The sequence below is a fragment of the Pectinophora gossypiella genome, chromosome 27, assembly GCF_024362695.1.
Source record: "Pectinophora gossypiella chromosome 27, ilPecGoss1.1, whole genome shotgun sequence".
Lineage (NCBI taxonomy): Eukaryota > Metazoa > Arthropoda > Insecta > Lepidoptera > Gelechiidae > Pectinophora > Pectinophora gossypiella.
In genome coordinates, this window is record NC_065430.1 from 3,199,401 (window position 1) to 3,214,458 (window position 15,058).

General features: G+C 40.9%; 1 protein-coding gene across 2 annotated transcripts in view; it reads right to left on the reverse strand.

Moving 5' to 3' along the window:
* The window catches only part of LOC126378824 (insulin-degrading enzyme), a 30,884-nt gene continuing 15,826 nt past the window's right edge, over positions 1–15,058 (reverse strand). For both annotated transcript variants that reach the window (XM_050027248.1, XM_050027249.1), the window contains exons 16-26: positions 14,533–14,677; positions 13,687–13,842; positions 11,974–12,049; positions 11,324–11,450; positions 9,667–9,737; positions 8,598–8,755; positions 7,995–8,129; positions 7,498–7,626; positions 6,085–6,165; positions 5,053–5,190; positions 1–4,047 (exon numbers count right to left, since the gene is read on the reverse strand). In XM_050027248.1, coding sequence (XP_049883205.1) covers positions 3,940–4,047; positions 5,053–5,190; positions 6,085–6,165; positions 7,498–7,626; positions 7,995–8,129; positions 8,598–8,755; positions 9,667–9,737; positions 11,324–11,450; positions 11,974–12,049; positions 13,687–13,842; positions 14,533–14,677 — 1,324 coding nt within the window. In that variant the 3' untranslated portion in view covers positions 1–3,939. The remainder of the gene's footprint in view (positions 4,048–5,052; positions 5,191–6,084; positions 6,166–7,497; positions 7,627–7,994; positions 8,130–8,597; positions 8,756–9,666; positions 9,738–11,323; positions 11,451–11,973; positions 12,050–13,686; positions 13,843–14,532; positions 14,678–15,058) is intronic.

Consider the following 15,058-nt stretch of genomic DNA (forward strand, 5'->3'; position numbering starts at 1 on the left):
TCGATTCAAATTTCCATTTTATTTATCCTTAACTACGAAAATAAAATGCATAATGACTATCCAGGCAACGTCTCTCAAAAACAATGTAGATGGCGCTGTCTAGATTACCTCATCATCATCAGCCCATTAACGTCCCCACTGCTGGGGCACGGGCCTTCCCTATGGATGGATAGGGAGATCGGGCCTTAAACCACCACGCGGGCCCAGTGCGGATTGATAGTTATTAACGACTGCCAATGCAGCCGGGACCAACGGCTTAACGTGCCTTCCGAAGCACGGAGGAGCTCGAGATGAAAACTTTTTTTTGTGGTCACCCATCCTGTGACCGGCCTTTGCGAAAGTTGCTTAACTTCAACAATCGCAGACCGAGCGCGTTTAAAGCTGCGCCACCGAGCTCCTCAAGATTACCTATTTTCCCATTACTCGGGTAAATAATTATTCAAGAAGCTTATGTATAAAAATAATTGTTGCTTGATATTTGGATCACATTATGTATAGCATTACATTGCTACCTATATTGCTTCTCTTTATTTTGATCAGAATAATAATGGATGGAAGATGTAATTGTGTCTGGGTGTAATAAAAAGGGTTATCATTTATACCCAAAAACAAAGATAAAAGATGCATTATGTCTGTTATTTTTTTTTTTTACAGAACGTCTAGGGCCCTGTGCCGAGGTTTTTCTTGCAGCTTCTTTTCCCCGGCTATACAGGTTGTGAGCTGCAGTAGTTTTAGGCGGACGAGACGTTCGTTATGTAAAAATTGACTATTCAAAGTGTAACTATGTTACCTACTGAATGAAGATATTTTTGAATTTGAATTTTGAATATCCATGAAATTAGAAGGTTAAACGAAGGAAAATCTTTACAGCGCCATCTACATTGTTTTTGAGAAACGTGGCCTGGAAATTCCCTCATTCAAAATGAAAACAATTACAAACAATCACATGGCAACACTGACACAAAAAAAAAAACAACAGAAAAATAAATTTTTACAATGCATTGTATATTATTTACTATACTTCGTTAAGTATAAGCTCACAACTATATCCCAATTGGGGTAGTCAGAGGTGCATCCATCGCAAGATGAACAAAGTATCCACGCCTCACCGAGCTTTCTGTTACACCAACAGTTAGATATAGCTTGATCACCCCCCTAGGATTAACTCGTATTTCATAGAGAATTCAAAAAACGAATTCGAAAATCATAGGTTTAGGTTTGGTATAAGAAGGCCAGGTATGCTCAAAAGTGACAGCTAACATTTCAAGGTTAGCCCAGCTGACGTCACCCCGCCCTGCGTTGCCATTTTGTAAAAAATAAATTACCCACGTCCAATGTTTTTAATTTACTTTTCATGGATTTTTTTTACATTTATTAAAAAAAAAAACGTACTGTCAACGACGGCCTCCTTGGTCGTCCCAAATTTGTTTCCTCCTTTGTCATATTACTTAAGTTCTGTTGTTTTTAAATGTCAGTTTTTTGGTTCTAATAAATCAGCTTAGAATGGAAATAGAAATAGAAATGTTTTATTGCGACCATGTGTTCGTATAAATTGTGGTGTTATAAAAATACAGAAGTAAGTATTATAGTATCAACATGGACCCGGTAAGGGCACTGCAACTGGTAGAGAGGACAACATACTTAATTATTAGCCAGTGATACAATTAGTATTTATCATACTCACCATATTTTATAGTATTTTATGCAACAGTTGTATAAGAAGGGTCAAAAAATGCGAGTGGCGTGAGTTGCGATGTGAGCCTTGGCGAACATCGCAATAAGAGACGCCACGAGCATTTTTTGACCTAGTTATACAACGTTGCATACAATACTTTTTCTACGACGACGTAATTTTAAACGAAACACAAAAAATTTCCAATTTATTTTCCAACGCGCGGGAAAATGGCGGCAAATGTATACTTTTTTTATAGTATATCTATGGCACCAAACAAAGTAAAGGTGCCAGTTTCCAGGTCAAAAAAAAAAAACAACAACAATGCTTTTTTGGCGACATTATAGTACAGTTACACTTTGTAAACAATGCTTTTATAGGCCATAGAGCGTACACTTTTTCAAAGAGTTTAATTATGTATGTACTTATATTAGACTTTTTGGTTATTTAAATGCCAGATTAAAGTAGAGGAGTAGAAAAACAATATTATTGCACTTATATGTTAATTATGATTTAATTTATAAAATATTAATTGAAAATATTATTAAAATTTATTCATTTTAGTTTATCATTTGTTTTGGCTTTCGTGATATTTTTCACTGTAATGTGTGTATATTTTAATGTTGTAAATGTATATGTGTGTCGTAGATTTTACCTAAATAAACTTTTTTATTATTATTATTATTATTTTTTATACACTCTCAACACGTACAGTTTTAATTATTTTTATGTATGTGACAAATAATAGTAATTAAATACATTAGTCAGTAATTCACTTAATTTTCAATAATAAAATTTACGTCCTTGGAATGTTGGAGATACCAATTGAATGGTAACACTTACGTCATCAATGGGCTAGCAATGGTGTTGTCATAGGATTGAGCATACCTGGTTTTCTTATACCATGGGTTTAGGCCTGTGCTGGATTCGAACCTGCGACCTTACAGTGAGAGTTAAGCGTTCTTCCAACTGGGCGACCACAGTAACAGTGTACTTATTAAAATTGTCTAATTTTAAAAGCCGCAATATGGCGGCTCCGATGTATAGCCATGAGCAATATAATGTACCCACTTTAGGAGTCTGTCGCACTAACATATTTGACATTTAGTAAGACTTACAGTTCAATTTGTCAAAAAAGTTAATGTGACATGGTGCCAAAGTGTATACATATTAATGCTCGTGACCGTAAATAACAGGAACTATTTAGTACCTACCTTCATACATACATACATAAACTGTTCCCCATCGGGCTAAGCAGGGACTATAGAATTCCATTTGCATCGATTCTGACACACTTCTCTTGCTTCCTCGACATTCATCAATCGCTTCATACGCGCACGCCGGTTCAGAGTAGATCGTACTGAACCTTTACTAAGGACATCTCCAATTTGGTCAATGTACGTCCTTCTAGGTCTTCCTCTGCAAACCGTTCCACCAACCTTCGCTTTATATACTGCTTTCTGAATCCTATTATCCTTCATCCGCTCTACGTGTCCAAGCCAACTTAATATTGCCTTCTCAATCTTAGTCACTATATTGTCTTTTACATTTGACCTACCTTCAAAGAACTAAATTGTGCTTTTTAAATAAGGTATTTTGTAATTCTTTTTATCTATTAAATAAGGAATTAAGTAGTTATTCTTTAAAAGGGAAAAGGAATTTAGTTCTTTATTGAAATATAATACTAAAGAACTAAGTTCTTTCTCCCTTTTAAATAGGAACTACCTATACTATTTATTAAATAGTATTATATTTGAATAAAAAATAAGTTCATTGAAATATAATAAATACTGAAGAACTAAGTTCCTTTTCCCTTTAAAAAAAAACTATTTAATTCCTTATTTAATAATCAGCATTATATTTGAACGAAGAACTAAGTTATTCCATTTCAAATGAGGAACTAAAAAGTATATCCCGCATTTGAATGAGCAATTAAACAGTTCCTCTTCCCTTATGCATAAGGAACTAAATAGTTCCAGTTCCCTTAATTTCGTGAGGGTTCATTCCCAATAGTGGGCTAGAATAAACTTTAGCGGCTAAGATGTGCTCCCTTCGAACAGAGCATAGTACCCCGCTAGCCACAAGTTGGTAGTGTGACTAGGGATCGACGATCCAACGGTGTTACGTTGGGAGTTGTATATATGCGTCGCGCTGTGCAAACTTCGTTAGCGCGTTTTAGGCCTGCGTTCTACGACGAGCGCCATCTGTGTTGTATGGGCGGAGGTAGCTCGTCGACTGGTTGGGTCCGCCCCAGTAGTTAGTGTACATTATAGTTTGCAGTGTGCTCCTTTCCTTGGTATGTTGGTGAAGGGCATTGGATGAGGATACAGTCTTCTTCTCGACTTGAATTCCACTAGATCGGTCACTTTCACGGGCTGGAACAAAGAAAATAGTTAATTGAGAATAGTCAATAGTAACCCTGACACCAGTGTCGATGAGGTTAGTACTCCACCTCACAACTCGATAGAAACTTGAAAAAGAAGAGCAGCCAATGTCCTTACCCATATCCCATTGGGATAGTCAGAGGTACTTCCATCGTCGAGGTGGAGTACCAACCTCCGTACTCCTCACAAGAGTCACAACCCATACGATAAAAGAAGGCAGTTTCTCGGAGAGAGATAAATGAAATTTGAGTGTGAAGTAAGTAAGAGCCTCCGTGGTCTAGTGGTTGGAGCGTTAGGCTCACGATCTGGAGGTCCGGGTTCGATTCCCGATGGGGACATTGTCGGAATCACTTTGTGAGACTGTCTTTTGTTTGGTAAGGACTTTTCAGGCTTCCGAAAAAGTAAGATGATTCCGTGCTTCGCAGGGCACGTTAAGCCGTTGGTCCCGGTTATTAGCCGTGAAAACACCTCCACCAACCCGCAGTGGAGCAGCGTGGTGGAGTATGCTCCATACCCCCTCCGGTTGATTGAGGGGAGGCCTGTGCCCAGCAGTGGGACGTATATAGGCTGTTTATGTGTGAGTGTGAAGCGTCCGGGGTGTGCCTTGTACAGTCATGAGCAATATAATGTACCCACTTTAGGACTCTGTTGCACTAACATATTTGACATTTAGTGAGACTTACAGTTCAATTTGTCAAAAAAGTTAATGTGACATGGTACTAAAGTGTATACATATTCATGCTCGTGACCGTACCTACACGACACAATTGTCAATCAATCAATCACATAGTGACTGTGTAAACACAGCCTATGCATTTGATGTCCAAACAAACTGCTCAGTGTAGATAGTGCCTAATTATGCTTAGGGCTAGTGCGGTAATATGTCGATACAACTTTACAAGAAGATTCTAGACTCGTGACCGTTATAAATAAAATAGTGATAACTTTTTGTACAATTTTTTACTTTGAATAAAAAAAAAACTTGTAAGAACTTACCTCGGGTGTTATCTTGGTTTTATTATCAACTTTATCTTTATCATTATCGTCATCCTTGTGGCCGGCACCGCCCTCTGCTGTCGACACGATGTAGACAGCCAGCTTCTGACGGTCCGCAGATGATGCGTGTATGTGCTTCTGCAAATAACAAATATAACTGTCAGAAGACAGCATAATTATAGATATATAATTATTTGATTTCTCCATATTTTCCCTGCTGTGTGACATGTAGCGCCACCTAGCCGCGAGTAGCGGAATTACGAGCAGCGCCATCTGTCATTGAATGGAGGGAGTTCCTAATGGCAACCTGCCACGCTTTGATAGATGGCGCTAGTTAGTATGGGAATTTGAAGGGGTACCAAGATATCGAGAACCTACTGTACAAAAGATGTCGCTAGTATATATTCGATGGCGCCCGAGCGCCGCCTGGTGTATTTATGTGAATATAATTATAACTCTCTCTATTAAAACCGACACCGTGCTGACAACATCGTTTCCTTGTTTCTATTTATTTATTTATTTATTTTTTTGTTTCTCCTTAAAATCTAGTGAACAATAACATAAATTACAAATTTCGCGCGAAAACGGTTGGTCACGTCACATTTTGCCCAATGACGTCACAGTTCAACAAACAAAAACTGTCAAACATAACCTGACAGATAGTTTTTGTTTATTTTGTGAAATGTGACGTCACAATCACGCTTCCTCTCGTTTGAGAAGCAAGCCGGTGTAACACATGGCGACTTACCGTATGGCGACTTACCGTATGGCGACTTACCATATGGCGACTTACCATTTGGCGACTTACCATTTGGCGACTTGGCATATGGCGACTTACCATATGGCGACTTACCATATGGCGACTTACCATATGGCGACTTACCATATGGCGACTTACCATATGGCGACTTACCATATGGCGACTTACCATATGGCGACTTACCATATGGCGACTTACCATATGGCGACTTACCATATGGCGACTTACCATATGGCGACTTACCATATGGCGCTTACCATATGGCGACTTACCATATAGAACTGCATCAGCTCTTCCTTGGTGATGGTGTTCAGCTGTTCAACCTCCACTTTCGCGCGGTCAAAGTTGTACACCTGCAATCAAATAACATAACATCACGCCTGAGTCCCCGTAAGGGTAGGCAGGGTATAGTATATTGGGTGTTAGTGACACCGTACCGAATGCTGAGGAAGATGATTCAGACCATGATTCTGAGTTGATATCAAGTGGAATTTTTCGTCTCAAAATTCATGTATTTTGAAAATGTCCCCGATTCCTGCAGACACCTCCTAATTTTACTTTAAGTTATACCTGTCATTTTCTTACCCGCCGAAATGGAAAGGGACGGATGATTGACAGCTCTTAATTTTAGGAAGAATGAGTAAATGAATGAATAACCCGGGCGAATCAAAAAGGTATCTCGCTGGTATGCAAACCGTTTGACGTGTGCTGTCAACTTAATTCAGGCGGAGAGGTAACGGGAAGACTATAAAATTGTATGTCGTGAACAGACACCACCACCATCGTTGACCAGTCCATACACTCAATTATTTGTATTTCTCGTGTATGTTGTTTTTATTATGTATTTTGATCTTCTTCTATCGTGTGGGTTTTGAGGCGAATTACTAACCTCATCAACCCTGGTGTCAGGGTTACTATTGAGCCGCCAAAGGCCCCTGACATGACTCATTTATAACGACTACGTACTTACACAGTAAGTAGTAACCGGGACCAACGGCTTAACGTGCCTTCCGAAGCACGGATCGTCTTACTTTCGGACAATCAGGTGATCAGCCTGTAATGTCCTAACCAAACTAGGGACCACAAAGTAATTTTTGTGATATGTCCCCACTGGGAATCGAACCCAGGACCTCCGGATCGTGAGTCCAACGCTCAACCACTGGACCACGGAGGCCGTTATGTATTTTGATTGTAAGTTATGTGTTACTCCGTGTTTTAAATTATATATTTGTTATTTGTTTTATATTTTTTACTGTGGTGTCCCTTTATAATAAACGTTTCTTTCTTTCTTTCTGAATAGGGGTTTATTTCCGAGATGTCAAAAACCAGTGTCTGCCAGTCTATAAATTATGTAATACAAACTGGATTTAAAAAAAAAAGAAAAGAAAGGAAAACATGAAACAGTAGGACTAGGGCCCTGTGCTGGGAGGTTTTCTGGCCACGTCTTTCCCTCAGCGTTACAGATTCCGATGTGGTAGTAGTTTTACAGCTGGTTACATAATATGTAATTTAATTTTTTGACGTTCAAAAAGCGCTGACTTTGTAAGCCAATTTTGAAAAATAAATATTTTTTTGAATTGAATTTTTGCCATTTGACATCTGTCCAACTCACTCGGCTAGACCATGAATTTTAGTCTGGCGTTCAACGTGTAAGTGTCGCTCCAAGCAGGCTATGATAGGCGTACCTGAGCGGTGATCTCATTCCACAGCTGCGAGGCTTTGCTGGCGAGCCGTTTGGGTTTCTCCAGCTTCTGGGCCGCGAGGGCCGCTCGGTGCTTCAGGAACTCCTCCTCCGTCATCTTCTCTAGGTACTCCTGTTGGTAATAGCAATCATCATAACGACCCCCGTCGTCCAGTGGCTGAGCGTTGTGCTCACGATCCGGAGATCCCGGAACTTTGTGATCCCTAGTTTGGTTAGGACATTACAGGCTGATCACCTGATTGTCCTATAGTAGTCTTACTTTCGTGCTTCGGAAGGCACGTTAAGCCGTTGGTCCCGGTTACTACTTACTGATGCAAGTACGTAGTCGTTACATGAGTCATGTCAGGGGCCTTTGGCGGCTCAATAGTAACCCTGACACGAGGGTTGATGGGGTTGGTAATCCACCTCACAACCCACACGGTAGAAGATTGAAGTTCCTGAACACGGAGGGTACCCCAAGTGTATGACGCCGTGTCTCACCTGCACCCCGGCCAGGAAGGCCTCCATCCTCGTCTCCAGGTATTGCGGGTGCCGGTCGCTCTGCACGATCACCCGCAGACCCTGCACGCCGTTCGAGCGACGAAGCCCGCTGAACACTATGTAGCCCAGCTGCTCCTGTAGAAAAAAAAAATATAACAGGTTAGTTTCCAACTAGTCAAATCGGTTACTTTACACGAAATTACTATGGAATTTGTGTGATTGCAACTGCCCCCCCTCACCTGCGTGCAACTGCCCCCCAACCTGATTGCAACTGCCCCCCCTCACCTGCGTGCAACTGCCCCCCAACCTGATTGCAACTGCCCCCCCTCACCTGCGTGCAACTGCCCCCCAACCTGATTGCAACTGCCCCCCCTCACCTGCGTGCAACTGCCCCCCCCTCACCTGCGTGCAACTGCCCCCCAACCTGATTGCAACTGCCCCCCCCCCTCACCTGCGTGCAACTGCCCCCCAACCTGATTGCAACTGCCCCCCCTCACCTGCGTGCAACTGCCCCCCCCTCACCTGCGTGCAACTGCCCCCCAACCTGATTGCAACTGCCCCCCCCCCTCACCTGCGTGCAACTGCCCCTCCCAGCGCCCTTACCTGCGTGCGCAGCGTGTTGAAGCACCGCTCGTGCGTGGCCTGCGCCAGCAGCTCCAGCGCCACGTTGGGGCGGGCTGCGCGCACGCCGCACGAGTAGTACAGCGACGTGCACGACGACTTGTGGACAGTGTTCTCTGTCTCGCGGAGGTACGACGCTCCTGTGACAATATCGTTGCTGTCAGTTCTACAAGTTTCTAGAAAAGGTTTAGTACGATCTACCCTGAACCGGCGTGCGTGTATGAAGCGATTGATGAATGTGGAGGAAGCAAGAGAAGTGTGTCAGGATCGAAGCAAATGGAATTCTATAGTCTCTGCTTACCCCGGTGGGAAATAGGCGCGAGTTTATGTATGTATGTATGTCAGTTCTAGAAGTGTCTAGAAAATTCCCCCTCAGTATTTGTTACGATGTCACTTCTCCTATCGTGTGGGTTGTGAGGTGAATTACCAACCCCATCAACCCTACTGTCAGCGTTATTATTGAGCCGCCAAAGGCCCCTGACATAGCTTATGTAACGATTACTTACATCAGTAAGCAGTGACCGGGACCAACGGCTTAACGTGCCTTCCGTTTTTGGACAATCAGGTGATCAGCCTGCAATGTCCTAACCAAACTGGGGATGACAAAGTGATTTTTGTGATATGTCCCCACCGGGATTCGAACCCGGGACCTCCGGATCGTGAGCCCAACGCTCAACCACTGGACCACGGAGGGCGTTACGATGTCACTTACCTGTATATAAAACAGAAATATAACAATGGCCCCGATTCCTGGAGACACCGTCTAATTTTATTTTAATTTATATCTGTCATTTTCATATCCGTCGAAAAGGAAAGGGACGGATGATTCACAGCCCTTAATTTTAGGAAGAATGAGTAAATGAACGTGTCGGGTTATTGACTGATGTAAAATTTTTAGACGGTTGGTTTAGATTTGTGCTTAAAATTGACGTGTGTTCCATAAATTTTATGCTTGTCGATTACCCGTCCTTTTCCTTTTCGGCGGATAAGAAAATGACAGATATAACTTAAAATAAAATTAGATGGTATTTACAGGAATTAGCACCAATACCTTTTTCCAGTTCAATTTCTCTATACAGCAATAGTTGTTGAGCTAACAGCGGTGTCGCGTCTTTTGGTAATCTGTGAAACAAAAATGGGTTAAAGTTTTATGAGTAGATAAAATACAACCTTCAATCTCAGTAGATCCATTCTCCAGATCCATCATAGATGTGATTTTTTTTTCTTAGTAGATCTATTTTATGTTAAACTTGATCTAATGAGAATTTTTATTGGAAATAGATCTGTTACAAAAATATGTTTAAATTGATTGGATCTATTGATTCTGTTCAGTATCACTAGATAGAACGTGAATTGAATTAAATGAAAACCAAATCAATTTTAAAAATGAGATTTAATTATTTGCGTAATTTTTCCAAGAAGACCAGGTATGCGCAATCCTATGACAAGCCGCCATTGCTAGCCCATTGATGACGTAAGTGTTACCATTCAATTGGTATCTCCAACATTCCAAGGACGTAAATTTTATTATTGAATATAAGTGAATTACTGATTAATGTAACAACATAACATAACAAAATACAAAACAAAAGAGAAAAAGAATTAGTACAATAGGTGGCCTTATTGCTAAGTAGCAATCTCTTCCAGGCAACCTTTAAGTATAGGAGACATTGAATATTATGTAATATAGCGGGATAGTGCAGCATGGGAATACTTGTACGTATAAAATTAAATAAACTTTCGACTACATAAACTACATAATAATAATACACATAATTATAATTGTTATAATAAATAAATATCACTACTCAAGTCTCTGTTTTTATAAATTCAAATTCAAAAATATCTTTATTCAGTAGGTAACATAGTTACACTTTGAATCGTCAATTTTACATAACGAACGTCTCATCCGCCTAAAACTACTGCAGTATCTCACAACCTGTATAGCCGGGGAAAAGAAGCTGCAAGAAAAACCTCGGCACAGGGCCCTAGACGTTCTTTAAAAAAAATAAAAATAAACATAAAATATTGATATACAATTGAGTAATTTAGCTGCCTAATATCTGTTCTCAGACAGTTAATCCCATGCATTCATATCTTCTAAATAATCACTACCTTTATAATAACCTTTTTTGTAAAGTTTTTGTTTAACTACTGTCTTAAAGCAGTTGAAAGGCTAATTCTGAATGTCAATGGGAATCTTATTGTAAAAACGTATACATTGCCCCTTAAAAGATTTAGTAATCTTATGTAATCGACTGACTTGTAAAGCAAGTTTATTTTTATTCCGGGTATTAACAATGTGCCGATCGCTATTTTTTGCAAATAATCCTATATGTTTTTTTACATATATTAAATTTTCAAAGATATATTGTGATGCCAAAGTTAAAATATTAATTTCTTTAAATTTATTTCTAAGTGACATCTTGGGTCCCAATTTGTAAATCGCCCGAATGGCTCGCTTTTGCAGAACAAAATTTATTTCTAAGTGACATCTTGGGTCCCAATTTGTAAATCGCCCGAATGGCTCGCTTTTGCAGAACAAAAATGCTGTTCACATCTGCAGCATGACCCCACAGCAAGATGCCGTACGACATCAGACTGTGGAAGTAGGCAAAATAAATATATGAGAACTGTCACATTGACATGATCTTGAGGGCAGCCTCGGAGCTGAGATTAGTTTATTAATACCACCCATAAACACTTACTTGTTTTCTATAGTATCAGCCAGCTTGATCGCTCTCTCACGCGTAAGGTTCCCCATCATGAGGCCCTCGACGTGTACCTTCCTTATGAGCATGGCCGCGAACTCATCCAGCATAGCTGGGGTAACGTCTGGAAGATGGTGGTATACAATACAATACAAATACACTTTATTGCACCAAAATAAAAAGAAAATTACAAAAAGTCTCTTAACTAAGTACATGGCAAATGGCGGCCTTATCGCTTAAAGCGATTTTTTTTAACTGGTATGATATACATAATTATTTATTTACTCCACCACGCTGCTATACTGCGGGTTCTTGCTGAAGCACGGAATCACCTTACTTTTTCGGACAATCAGGTGATTCAAGCAAAGTCCTTACTAAACAAAGGACAGTCTCACAAAGTGATTTCGACAATGTCCCCATTGGGATTTGAACCCGGACATCCAGAACCACTAGACCACGGAGGCTGTTTATACATACATACATACATAAACTCACGCCCGTAATCCCTAATGGGGTGGGCAGAGCCACAAGTAATCAAAGACAACTTGCAGCCACTGTTGATACGATGTCGTAAGCTGGAGGCTGGAGCTGGAGGCTGTTTATAATAAACAATTTCTATTCTATTCTATTTTTAAAGTGATACTCACTTTTAGCTGCATCCAGAAGCTGACACCTCGTCCATACCACATCAGACAGGCACAACGCTTGCTGGTATACAGCGTGCTGGAAGAAAACAAAACATTATACAGGGTGTTGGCCAGTGGCGGGTGGGGGAAAGGGGTGAGGGGAAAGAGGAAGGGGAAAGGGGGAGGGAAAAGGGTGGAGGGGGAAGGAAAAATCTGTCAAGACGGGACCACCCTGGCTGGCAGCCCCGGATCTAAAGGGCACACCTGCCCTGTGAATTACGCCTCTTAGCGGCCACATAAACTGGGTGGTCGTAAACGACATTTTAAAAAGATTAATAGATTATATATATAATGGCCCCGATTCCTGCAGACACCGCCTAATTTTATTTTAAGTTATATCTGTCATTTTCATATCCGTCGAAAAGGAAAGGGACGGATGATTCACAGCTCTTAATTTTAGGAAGAATGAGTAAATGAATGTGTCGGGTTATTGACTGACGTAAAATTTTTAGACGGTTGGTTTAGATTTGTGCTTAAAATTGACGTGTGTTCTATAAATTTTATGCTTGTCGATTACCCGTCCCTTTCCTTTTCGGCGGATAAGAAAATGACAGATATAACTTAAAATAAAATTAGATGGTATTTACAGGAATTAGCACCAATATCTTTATATCTTTGTTTTCCGAACTAAATAAATATATATATACATACATACATACATACATAAACTCACGCCCGTAATCCCTAATGGGGTGGGCAGAGCCACAAGTAATCAAAGACAACTTGCAGCTACTGTTGATACGAAATCCAAAGATGGATATGATGAACCTTATGGTGATAAGGGATCAGCCTATCGCCCATAACATTAGTCCATCATGTTAGAGGACACAATCCCTCTGTCGGTTTTTACGACATGCCCGGGAAGACACGCAGCTGAACGTGTTCTATGTTAAATATATATATATATATATATATATATATATATATTATTTATATATATATATATATATATATAATAGCATCATCATCACCAACCCATTAACGTCCCCACTGCTGGGGCACGGGCCTTCCCTACGGATGGATAGGGAGATCGGGCCTTAAACCACCACGCGGGCCCAGTGCGGATTGGTGGTTATTAACGACTGCTAATGCAGCCGGGACCAACGGCTTAACGTGCCTTCCTTCTTCTTATATATAACAGTGCCAATGTTAATAAAATATATAACATAGTCAAATTAAATATCTACATTAAATAACGCCAAAACACATATTAATTTTATTAATAGTATTTAATTAGATTGTTATTATTAATTAGATTTAATCCCGGTGACAAATCACAAAAATCACTTTAATCCCTAGTTTGGTAAAGACATTACAGGCTGATAATCCGACTGTCCGAAAGTAAGATGATCCGTGCTTCGGAAGGCACGTTAAGCCGTTGGTCCCGGTTACTAATTACTGATGTAAGTAAGTAGTCGTTACATGAGCCATGTCAGGGGCCTTTGGCGGCTCAATAGTAACCCTGACACCAGGGTTGATGTAATCTTGGTGTTTATCTTGATGGATAAACTTGTTGAAGGTCAATGTAAAATTTTTGAATTTTCGTCATTTCGCAAGGTGTTATGGCTGAGGAGAAGAAATGACAAGAAACTGCAACAGCAACACATCTTTAATGAAGTTGGTAATCCACCTCACAACCCACACGATAGAAGTATGTAATATTGCATAACTCACCTGATACGGCTGCTCAGCCTCGAAGTTCTTGATGGCGCGGATGTGGTTCTCCTTCATGATCTCGAAGCGCTGCGGGTCGGCCTTAAAGCTGACTATGTGGTCGACAATCTTCTCCAGCAACACGTGCTGCTTGTCATCATAGCCGTCTACTGTCACCTGAGTGTCAGATTTTGTATTAGCCAACAACCCGACAGAATTAAGTTGACAGCACACGTCAAACGGGTCCCATGTAAGTGCGATACCTATAATATTCGCCCGGGTTATTCTTTCATTTTAAAATTAACATTTGTCAATCATCCGACCTTCTGCGAGATGCATATTTTGCTAATCATGTGGTCAACTAATCACGTGGTCAGCTAAGCTACATATATGATAGTTAGTCAGTTACTTAGATGGTCTGCTAACCATGTGGTCAACTAATCATGTGGTGAACTAATCATGTAGTCAACTAATCATGTGGTCAACTAATCATGTGGTCAACTAATCATGTGGTCAACTAATCATGTGGTCAACTAATCATGTAGTCAACTAATCATGTGGTCAGCTAAGCTACATATATGCTCGCTAGTCAGTTACTTAGATGGTCTGCTAATCATGTGGTCAACTAATCATGTGGTCAACTAATCATGTGGTGAACTAATCATGTGGTCAACTAATCATGTGGGCAACTAATCATGTGGTCAACTAATCATGTGGGCAACTAATCATGTGGTCAACTAATCATGTGGTCAACTAATCATGTGGTCAGCTAAGCTACATTTATGATCGCTAGTCAGTTACTTCGATAGTCAGCTACTAACATGGTCAGCTGCTCAGCTAGTTATCTAATCAGCTAGTGTCACTCACACTGAGTCCGTACTTGGCGTTGGCGAGGCTCCACCGTAGGCCGGCCAGCTCGGCGCTGTAAGCGAACTGCTGCAGGCTGTCGCGGAGCAGTAACACCCAGATGGAGGTGAGATTGCAGTTAGTTGGCTCGCTGTACGCTAGGGGGCTGGGGGAGGAACAAAAATACAAGGTGTTAGTGTTTTTTTTTTATTATTACCAGAAAACAATACAATGAGGCACATAAAGCCTCCATTGCCCGCTGAGCGACACCGAGCCTCCTCACGAGACCCAATGCTTAACATCACCAGCCCATTAACGTCCCCACTGCTGGGGCACGGGCCTTCCCTATGGATGGATAGGGAGATCGGGCCTTAAACCACCACGCGGGCCCAGTGCGGATTGGTAGTTATTAACGACTGCTAATGCAGCCGGGACCAACGGCTTAACGTGCCTTCCGAAACACGGAGGAGCTCGAGATGAAAACTTTTTTTTTTTGTGGTCACCCATCCTATGACCGGCCTTTGCGAAAGTTGCTTAACTTCAACAA